The 11,421-nt window shown below is 40.7% G+C and overlaps 1 protein-coding gene across 6 annotated transcripts in view; it reads right to left on the reverse strand.

Annotated features, from left to right (window-relative positions):
- The window catches only part of vgll3 (vestigial-like family member 3), a 34,998-nt gene extending 26,096 nt beyond the window's left edge, over nt 1-8,902 (reverse strand). For 3 of the 6 annotated variants that reach the window (XM_070893006.1, XM_070893011.1, XM_070893009.1), the window contains exons 1-3: nt 8,587-8,902; nt 6,533-6,782; nt 3,563-4,051 (exon numbers count right to left, since the gene is read on the reverse strand). In XM_070893006.1, coding sequence (XP_070749107.1) covers nt 3,563-4,051; nt 6,533-6,782; nt 8,587-8,700 — 853 coding nt within the window. In that variant the 5' untranslated portion in view covers nt 8,701-8,902. The remainder of the gene's footprint in view (nt 1-3,562; nt 4,052-6,532; nt 6,783-8,586) is intronic. The other 3 variants (XM_070893008.1, XM_070893010.1, XM_070893007.1) reach the window with 2 other exon arrangements.
- Between the last annotated feature and the right edge of the window lie 2,519 nt (nt 8,903-11,421).

The raw sequence follows: 11,421 nt of genomic DNA on the forward strand, positions 1-11,421 counted from the left end.
ATTGTTTTTATTAATTGTTTTTGTTTCCTTCAATTTTGTTGGTATATGAAAATTATTAACACACTTATGTAATATTTGAGTATAAAATTTAATAAATTGGATTACAAACTAACAATATTTATATTTAGGTTCCAATACAAATTTTCAACTGCCACACTTGGTCCTTCGGAATTCTCTTCATTAGCTCTTAGCTCTCATCCTGCCTTTAAAAAAACCTCTCTCTGTTCCTTCTCTATTCTCATCAATTCCTGCCTGATGTCCTCCTATTCTCTTTACATAGTACTTGGATATTTATTTTACAAGAGCAGCACTGTATAATTTCCAATTAAAAAAAAAATCCTCTCCTGAAGATGATTGGGGGCTAAATTTCCACGCACAATTTGAATGAAGTGAAGATTTAGCACCTGGCGAGATGTGCTGCTAAATCTTGCTGAATTTGGCACTTAGAAAGAGAAAAAGTTGCGGGCCTGTATCTGAGGTGGGAATGGCTTCCGCGGGGTGCTGCCGGGGCATTAGCGGGGCAAAGGCGGGGCACGGCACTGATACGTCACAATGTCCCCCTCCTTCTTTTAAAGGGGAGGGCCGCTGTGAAATCTGCAGTACTTTCATGGCGCCACTGGGCTTTTAGGGAGGGCTTTGGCCGAACCAACGACCACCATTGTCAGGTCGACTGCAAAGTTGTCTGATAAAAAAAGATGGCGGCCGTTGCGCAAAGCCCTCCCCTTTAAGGACGGCCGGGGTGCCCCAGCTGCAACAGCTTTGCAAAGCTATCGTTGACATAGTTCCACGCCAACCTCGTGTTCCATGGGACAATTTCCCCCGCGGGGCCTAAAGGGATCGGCACAGGACGATAAGGGTTTGGCGCGCATGGCAATGACGTCAGTGCCGTGTGTGCTCCCGCCCAGGATGAAAAGTACCCATTTCACCCGAGAGGGGGCAATTCTGGGGGGTGGGGGGTGGCTGCTCTGGACACTGTGTCCAGACCATTAAAAAAAGTGCCCTGTTAGCCTCTATGGCCGGGCCTTTGCCAAAGGGGAAATTTCACCCCCAATGACTCTTGTTGAACCCTGGATCTCAGATACCTCACAGATTAGTCGATCTTTAAATGTGAGTGTCAGAAAGCCATTTGACAGTGAGGTACCACAGTTGAGTCTGGTTCTGTACTTACCTGACATTCACATGTGCATTTTTCAAAATGACCACTGGATAGTTATCGGGTGGGATCCCCTCTAACTTAGCTGAGATCAGCTAACTCAACACAGACCACAGAGGGAACCTAGGCTCACACATCTGTATCGCTGAGTACCAAAGAGGGTAGTGACTTCACTTACTATCATTGTGGGAACTTTATGTTAAATTAGAAACAAACAGTAACAGAGTGTCATTTAAATAAAGTTTTATTTATTCATGTTCTGTTCAGGACTAAAAGGGAACATAAAGCAGATAATATTAAAAGAGTAAGGCTTTTATGAGCTTATAAAAAGTAAAGAATAATTAAAAGGCAGGTAGGACCACTAAAGATTGAAGAGGGAAATCTAGTTGTGGTGGATGAAAGTAACATGGAGATATTAGATATGTTAAGGACTATTTTTAACTTCACTGCCTGGGTGGTAATCTGTTGATTTTCGCCTGATTTTCATTCCATTGATTTCAATGGGACAATAATCAGGCAGGTTCTACATGGCTGTCAGGCAGTCTGCTCTGCTAGGTCGCTGCCCAGGAGTGAAGTTGAAAATTAACTCTGTTGTGTCAGTTTTTACAACTAGTGATGGAAAGGAGATTGTTGGTGTACGAGAAGAATACACTGGGCACAATAGTTAGAAATGCTTATAGAAAATAAATTGGTTCTGAAAATATTAGCAGAACTGAAGTGGATAATTCAGCAGACCCTAATAGCATGTGTCCTCGGCAATTGAAGGAAATCAGAAAGTAGAGTATTTCACCATAAATTTTCAAACATCCTTAGATATGCAAATTGTGCTGGGGGACTTAAGGGCAGCTATTGTAATACTTCTGTTGAAGGAAGAGAAAGATGAATCAGCTAACGATAGACTTGTTAGTCTAACCTCAGTTATGAACAAACTTTTAGAATCCGTAATTCAATACAAAATTTGTGGGCATTTAGAAATGCATGGATTAATAAAAGACAGCTAGCTTGGATTTGTTAAAGGCAAGTAACACTTGACAAATGTAATAGAGCTATTCAATAAATGATTGATTGGACAGATAAAGGGAATACAGGTGTGGTGTATATGGGTTTTCAGATGGCATTCAGTCTCACAGGAGGCTTGTTACAGAAATTCTGGTGTACAGTATAAGAGGAACTGTGTTAGCATGAATGGAAAGTCAGTTGGGGGACAGGAAACAAAGTGCTAGGGTAAATGGATATTGCTTAAATTGGAGCAGGGCAGTAATTGGCATACCCTAGAGTCAGTGACGAATATATATATATAAAATTTGGACTTAGACATAGGGGCAGTATATTAAAATTTACTGTTGATCCAAAAGTAGGGAGTTTGCCAAGCCACAAGAACTGTAAAAGACTTCAGGAGGATATAGCCAGGTTAGCAGAATGGGCAGAAAGCAGGCAAATGCAATTTAATGTGGAGAAGTGTGAAGTAATGTATTTTGTGTGGGAAACAATGGCAATATATGCTCAACAGAAAAATTCTGAAGGGTGTGGAGAAACAGGGAGATCTAGCAGTTCAAATACATAATTTTGTGAAAGTGAGAATGCAGGTAGATAAAGCTATAAAAAGGTCAACAGCATTTTGGGTTTTAGAAATAGGGACATAGAGTACAAGCATAAAGAAGTAATGATATATTTGTAGAAGATCATAGTTAGAGTATAATGTGCAGTTTTGGGTGCCTTGTTACAGAAAGGATATTAAAGCCAGCACAGATTAACTAGGATGTTGCCAAGTTTTGGAAACTATAATTATGAGGATACACTTGAGATACTAAAGCAAAGAAAGCTAAGAGGAGATTTACTAGAGCTTTTTAAAATTATACGTGGTTTCAATAGTGTGAATAGGGAAAGACTATGTATTCTCTGGTTGGAAAGTCAGTGGTGAGGGGTTATCAGTTTAAAATAGACATCAAGTGAGTGAGGAGAGGTTAGGAGACATTTCTTTTCAGGATAGTTGATGCAGAGGCTATAGCATCTTTTAAGGGAAATTTGAATAATATTTGAAAGGGAAGAAGATACAGGACTATAGAGACAGCGGGGCAGTGGGATTAGTCTTGGATTGCTCTTGTCAAGTACAGACATGATGGGCTGAATAGTCTCTTTTAGTGCTGTAAACATCCATGGTTCCTATTCTTTCATTAATTCCAGCCTGAGTTTTAGTTTTGCTATGCTGTGAGAATATTTAGATAAATGCCTTTTTTATAATTAAATTCAATATCTCCAAATTTATATATTAGTTATATTTTCCATGTTCCATCAGGCCTTTGATGAAAAGTAATATTCTCCTTATTTGAAGTAATACGGTAAGAAAGTCTGAAATGCAAACACTGGCAATATATCCTGGCAATTTAAAGGAAAATACTTCCTTCTTACCTGTGTCAAAGTTTACCCCTTGTGCCATATCCAGAGTTCCATGAAAGGCTCCAGTCCATGAAGAACTAGCAGCAGTAGCAGTAGGATCTGTCTTTGAAATCTCACCCGGTGCTGTGGTAATCCTAGCTGCCCTCACTGATGGTACCAACAATGACCCATAACGAGGGTCTAGATGTGGGCTATGATGGTGGGTGTGGGCATGTGGGTGGTGCATATGTGGGTAAACCTCATGCACAAGTGGGTAGCTGGAACTCCCCTGTGATGCCAACGTGTAGGGCCATGGCTCAGCATTTGGTGGGGGAGCGCTGGCCTGGTGTAGTCCATGTCCAGGCCATGCCATGGGATCTGGGGAATGAAACATACCACTAGCCGCAGCGGAGAAATCGGGGTGACTCCCACTCAGACAGGGTGTTGCTGGGGCCTGGTAAGTGCTGCTCCAGAAAGAAGCAGGGAAAGTGTTCTTCTGATTTGTAGAAAATGGTGATCCTTCTGAAAACAAAAAAAAAGGAATTAAAATTTGCTAGGTGCTTTGGATTTTCTTTGCAATAAGCTACTATATATATACTTACATATACATATATATGCAAGATAGAATGTGTGTGTATGTATATATATATATATATAATGATTTTATATATATATTATCTATCATTATATATTTTATATCTAATGGGGTAGAAATTCTGGCCTCCCAGGTCCGTACCGAGTGCTGCGCTGAAAAAACGGCTTTTCCGATCTGTCAAGCTGGAGCTTGACAAATCTTTCATATCTCAGGAGCGTGAACATTTGCAAGGGCAAGATTGCGGGATTTATCCATATCTTGCTCAGCAAATGTCCTCAAAACTCTTGTGCCTGATAAAAGCAGGCACATAGCCTACTTTTACAGATGTAAGAGTTTTAAATCACACAAACATTTTAAAATAAAATTATAAAACACATTTTATTGTTTAAAAAAACCCTGCCCAATATAGTAAGTTTATTTTAAACCATAATTTAAAAAAAATGTTTTGAAAAATATGTATTTTTAAATATATAAATAACTTTAATTTAAATTAATAAAAATATGTAGTATAATTTTTCTATTTTTATTATGGTTTTGTTTGTTTTGGGGGCTGTTTCTCATTCATAATAATGGGAACTCCAATTTACGGAGTTCGTATTGAGTGAGATCATATTATACCTGATTGGCTGCCCAGAGTCATGTGACTCCAGCTCCAGGCCTGCACACGTCATGAGGTGCACGCACTGTAAAGTGCAGTCAGTGGAGGCCTCAGGGCCTCAGGAAACTCGCGTGGGCGCAGCAGGATAAGGTAAGTGCGCATTTTTAAACGTTTTTTTACCCGATCGCCCGCGGGAAACAACCGACCGGGATTTCTGGGCCAATATATTAGATAGAATGTATATATATCATGTGTACATATATTATCTATCATATATATATATATATACACATTATATCTATCTATCTATACACACACGATTGTACACACGCACGCACACAATTATATAGAGATGGAGAGACTGCAATATCTTCCAGCAGGATAAACAGAATGAAGGACATATATTGCTACACTATTATGTAAGAGATGAATGAAGACATAATAGGCACTTAAAGCTACACTTACATACAACATAAACCTTCACAAACACGTCTAAGCAAAAAAAAGATTTAAGAGTCAAAGTTATATATTGTAACTGAATTTCTGAGAAAATCGAAGTTGAGGCAAAGTACTGTGAAAAGCTTGAGCCTGTACCTCTCTCCACCTCTAGGAATGGTTCACTCAACGGATGAGAACCGAACCCAGAGGAAAACAGCATCTGTTATTGTCTATAGTCACTGGAATAAAACGACATCTCTTGTATGGGCGTGAGAGTGTTGGTGGGAGTAGGGTGACGGATCGTAAACTGATCGGAATTCTTTCCTAACCATCAGTAAATTGTTAGTAGCCTTTGTCCGCCAAGGTTTTTTTTTTAATTTGCACGTTTTGGACAATATTCCGCATTGTACCTTCACCATCACCTTGTTGTAAAATGCAAATATTAGAGATTAAACAGCAGATTTTCTAAACCTATCGTGAGGCTCCATTTATTAAAACTAAATCGATCCGATTTGGTGATTGAGAGCTGTCGCTGGGAATTCAGTCACTGCAGTTAGAAGGTGGCTTGTGGGTCCTTATAACTTTTCCTATTTGATTTTGTAATCTGTTGAATACAAATGCATTGCCACAAAGATACAAGAAAATAAACAGAACAGTAAAATCGCTAAGACTAAAAGTTTAGCAGAAGGATAAGGGACCTGTGTGGGTAAGTGGCGTCAGTATAAGCTGTACTTTAGCAGTTTTGCAGTTGCGGTTAATGAGTGCAGTGTCTGCCTGTCAGTAAAACTCGATGGAAACACCAACTGTGTATTTTACATTACAGTTGAGCAGAAGAAAAAAATAATCAGATGCAAACACAAAAGTGCGACTTCTTTCCAAAGAGAAGTGTCCGACATTCTGACTATCCCTCGCTCGCTTATAAACCAGAGAACAATTATTTTAGGACAAGCTCATCAATGCAAATAATTTGAATATGCGCAATTTAATTTCGTCCATTCTAATTGCATTTCCTTTACCGCTGTTTGCAAGATGTATTCAATTATTAAATGGCCGGTAAAACCAAATCAGTACAATAAAATAACAACTTTGAATCGGGGTGTGTAAAATGTCAGATATTGCACTTGAAGACATACTCCAATTAAAACTGTAACATGTCTCTTAAAACAAGCTGCACATGGACGCCTCCAGATGGAGATTCTCCTCCCTTACAGTTGAGGACACTTGATCAAGCTCCTCATTTAGTCCCATCTCCTACCGTGTGAACATTTCTTCACACAAAAGAGTGGCTTTAGAGAAATATTTACCAATAACCTCCGAAATAAACCATGCACATTAGAGCCACAGTATTCGCTTTCAAAAGTAATGTCCCTACCTTTCCACACGGAGCTGGAAGACGCCCGGGGCTTGGAGCTGGGGTTGTCGGCGTTGAAGTTGCTGGACTGGCTGAGGGCTCTGCTGAAATGTTCGTCTACCACGGCGCCAATGTCCCCCTGGAAGTAGGTGAGCAGCACACATCTGGAACTGATGTACTCGGCCTCAGGAGGCTGCTCCTTCTCGCTCTCTTTACTCTGCGAGCTGCTCTCCATCGACTCCTGCATCTTGCTGTACAGAGCTAACTTCTGCTGCGGAGAGACAAGACCAAGAAGCAGTTCAGACACAGCTTCACCCCTACACAGCAGCAATATCCGGGCACACATCTCCCTTCCAAAGCTTCACTCTTCTGCTTCGGGAACAAATTGCATTCTTACTGTTCTCACTTAAGCCCCCCCCCCCCCACCCCCGCCAAAATAAAAGACAGTCCCATTTCTAGAAGTACAAGACTCAATACTCCTTACAGAAAACATTCACTTTACCTTTAATGGGAAATTTCATACCATAACTTGAACCTACTATCGTTCATGTGCAAAAAGAGATACAGAAAGGCACCCTTTAAATGCGCAGTACTCAATGATTAACTTCTCAATTCCAATATATTATGTCAGTAATCTGTTTGTTTTAAAGTGAAGCGCTTGCTAAACAGAGTATTATTCGAATATTATTTTTATATAGTTAATATTAAGTATGGTTTATATATTTATTAATACAAATATACTAGAGTCCAATATCTATAATAAGCTCATTTATGATAATGCAGGCATTTAAAATATGCTTTCAGCTCAGCATTGCGTGTGCAGTATATGATTTCATGAGAAAACCGTACTGGGTCCCTTAAATAAAAGAACACCGCCAGACCTCCAGGATTCCAAATCATCCCTCTTTCATTTCCAAGGCAATGTTTTTCTGCTCATTGTTGCTACAATATCATTTCCCATAATATCCAATATCAATCTCTTTAAAATGTCGCTTTCCCACGGTTTATTACTGTGCTCCAGCATGTCTGCTTGTGAAACTATTCACATCTTGAATAAGTTTAACGTGGCATTATATACAGGGAAGTGCTGGAATTATCCACACCACTTTACACTGCAACGAATTAGACGTTAAACAATACCAGTTTCGGGTTATCCTCATTTACGTGGGTTATTCTCGTTAGGATATTCACATTGGGACATTCACATTGGGATATTCACACGGACATTTTCATTGGAATATTTCCACTGGGACATTCTCATTGGGATAGTCTCATTGGGATATTCACATTGGTATATACACATTGGGATATTCTTGTGTTTGTTTCAACAGGTACAGTTGTTGAATGATTTGATATTTGTTCCATGTTGTGAAATTGATTCAATGGCCTTTTCACAAACGACTGTTGTTAACATCACTATCAATATAGTTGTAAGTTTGAAATAGATTGGCGGATATTAGCTGATGTATTTCAAATTTTATTCAGTTGGAACTTTGCACCGCACTCTTACTGGAATTGTCAAATAAGCTCCACGCATCTTTTTTTGTATTTTAATGTACTTTACCAAACTGCACTGTGCCATAAAAATATCTGCATGTATCACAATGTCAAAGTTAAAACAATTTTTTTAATGACTCTTTGATCATGTGAAAATCTTATTAAATATAAATCCTGTGGGCTGTTTTATCCTGACAATTTTGCATGCAAGAAGAAAACAAAAAGAAACGATTTACATTTTTCTTTCTCTCTCGAACCCACGAATCAGATCAGCCGAGTTTCCATTTCTGAGAGTGCTTTTGGACTGACGACTGAAACTTTGGGAGAACACACCCCTCCGACCACGGGCTGCTATGCAGAGAATTTCAGTGCAAGCTTGTCAGACATATCAAAGAGATCGCGTCATGTGTTGTCAAACGGAATGAAGAAACCACAGCGGAATTTGACAGCTGACTCACGGCCAGTTTACAAGGCAGCTGCTAATTCGCTTCTTTTTTCTCTCTCCCCCTCCCTTCGCCCAGTTTGTCTCAATTAGTTGTCAATCAGACCTTGGCGGCCAAGGCTGGCAGTTCCCTTACCTGCTGAGAGTGATGGTGATGGTAATAGGCTGCGGTGTAAGCTGCTGCGGCTGCTGCTGGTAGGTACTGGTGCGCTCCATAAGACTGATGATACATAACATCCAGACAACTCATGACCGACCCCAGTCTCGGATCGCTCGAATTAAACGGTGGGGAAGAAATGATGTTCAAATTTCAGACCCGGCTCGTTCCACGCATCCTCCCGTTATAAGTGCACGCTGGAGATGAGGGGGAAGAGAGAGATAAAGTATTAACATAAAGACAATACCAGCCCCCCTCCGCCTGTCGGGTGCTGAGACTCTGTAAAGTTTGGGGCTGATTGATCGGAGCATCAGCAACTCCGCCTGCACAGACCGGGCTCACTCCTGATTGGACAAGACATGCTCCTTACTAATCCTTTTCATTGGACAAAGCATCAGCAAGCACCTCCCATTCGCAAGATTTTTTTTCACCATTTATACAGTACTATTATTTTTTTAAAGTTTTTCTTTGAGGTTTATATACCGTTTTAATATGAACACACACACACACACACACACATTACTTATTACACATAAACATGCCCAAAGGTATTTGATCTGTTTTGAATACAGCCACACATCTGTGCACAGTATTGCTGTTATTTATTGCTTTTCTAAATCGTGCACATATATTGAATGAAGGATATTACAACAGCAGCCGTGTGTGGTTGGGTTTATTTCCAGGGGCAGAAATCGAGGTTTCTGAATCAATGCAAGATGGGCGATTCCCCATGGACAGACTTTCGGGCAATTTTGACACTTTATGGTAGTAAGTGCCTTCGGCTGCGGCAATGCTGTGACTGGCACCTGTAAAGTGTATTGCATAGTTAGTACATCGGAGGTGCTCTGCCTGCTGCGCATCACAGTGAACTCTGTGCAGACGGCTAACCATGAATGTTATGATAGTGCAAACACTCTCCTCATATTTAAAACGCCGAAATACAAGTTTGGAGAGTTCTCGTGCACCAACACATCAGCTGAGCACTTTAAAAATGTGGCTAGTTATACCCAACTCAAACTGATGTAAAATAGCTCTGTGGTGTGTCAGCCTTAGCTCAATGGGTAGCACTCTTACCTCTGAGTTTAAAGGTTGTAGATTTAAGCCCCGCTCCAGAGATTTGAGCACATGATCTAGGCTGATACTTTAGTCTCTCTCAGGTGGATGTAAAAAATCCATGATATTATTCGAAGAAGAGCAGGGGACTTCTCCCAGGTGTCCTGGCCACAATTTATTCCTCAACGAATACCAAAAATAGATGATCTGGTCATTATCATATTTATAATGGGGAACAAAGAAATGGCAGACCAATTGAACAAATACTTTGGTTCTGTCTTCACGAAGGAAGACACAAATAACCTTCCGGAAATACTAGGAGACCGAGGGTCTAGCAAGAAAGAGGAACTGAAGGAAATCCTTATTAGTCAGGAAATTGTGTTAGTGAAATTGTTAGGATTGAAGGCCGATAAATCCCCAGGGCTTGATAGTCTGCATCCCAGAGTACTTAAGGAAGTGGCCCTAGAAATAATGGATGCATTGGTGATCATTTTCCAACAGTCTATCGACTCTGGATCAGTTCCTATGGACTGGAGGGTAGCTAATGTAACACCACTTTTTAAGAAAGGAGGGAGAGAGAAAACGGGTAATTATAGACCGGTTAGCCTGGCATCAGTAGTGGGGAAAATGTTGGAATCAATTATTAAAGATGAAATAGCAGTGCATTTGGAAAACAGTGATGGGATCGGTCCAAGTCAGCATGGATTTATGAAAGAGAAATCATGCTTGACAAATCTTCTAGAATTTTTAGAGGATGCAACTAGTAGAGTGGACAAGGGAGAACCAGTGGATGTGGTGTATTTGGACTTTCAAAAGGCTTTTGACAAGGTCTCACACAAGAGATTGATGTGCAAAATTAAAGCACATGGTATTGGGGGTAATGTATTGATGTGGATAGAGAACTAGTTGGCAGACAGGAAGCGGAGAGTCGGAATAAATGGGCCCTTTTCAGAATGGCAGGCAGTGACTAGTGGGGTGCCGCAGGGCTCAGTGCTGGGACCCCAGCTATTTACAATATACATCAATGATTTAGATGAAGGAATTGAAAGTAATATCTCCAAGTTTGCAGATGACACGAAACTGGGTTGCGGTGTGAGCTGTGAGGAGGATGCTAAGAGGCTGCAGGGTGACTGGGACAGGTTAGGTGAGTGGGCAAATGCATGGCAGATGCAGTATAATGTGGATAAATGTGAGGTTATCCACTTTGGTGGCAAAAACATGAAGGCAGAATATTATCTGAATAGCGGCTGATTAGGAAAAGGGGAAGTGCAACAACATCTCAGTGTCATGGTATATCAGTCATTGAAGGTTGGCATGCAGGTGCAGCAGGCAGTGAAGAAGGCAAATGGCATGTTGACCTTCATACTAGGGGATTTGAGTATAGGAACAGGGAGATCTTGTTGCAGCTGTAAGGGCCTTGGTGAGACCTCACCTAGAATATTGTGTTCCGTTTTGGTCTCCTAATCTGAGGAAGGACATTCTTGCAATTGAAGGAGTGCAGCGAAGGTTCACCAGACTGATTCCCGGGATGGCAGGACTGACATATGAGGAGAGACTGGATCGACTGGATCTGTATTCACTGGAGTTTAGAAGAATGAGAGGGGATCTCATAGAAACATAAAAAATTCTGACGGGACTGGACAGGTTAGATGCGGGAAGAACGTTCCCAATGTTGGGGGAGTCCAGAACCAGGGGTCACTGTCTAAGGATAAGGGGTAAGCCATTTAAGACCAAGATGAGGAGGAACTTCTTCATTCAGAG

Source organism: Pristiophorus japonicus, chromosome 11 (assembly GCF_044704955.1).
Source record: "Pristiophorus japonicus isolate sPriJap1 chromosome 11, sPriJap1.hap1, whole genome shotgun sequence".
Classification (NCBI taxonomy): Eukaryota; Metazoa; Chordata; class Chondrichthyes; family Pristiophoridae; genus Pristiophorus; species Pristiophorus japonicus.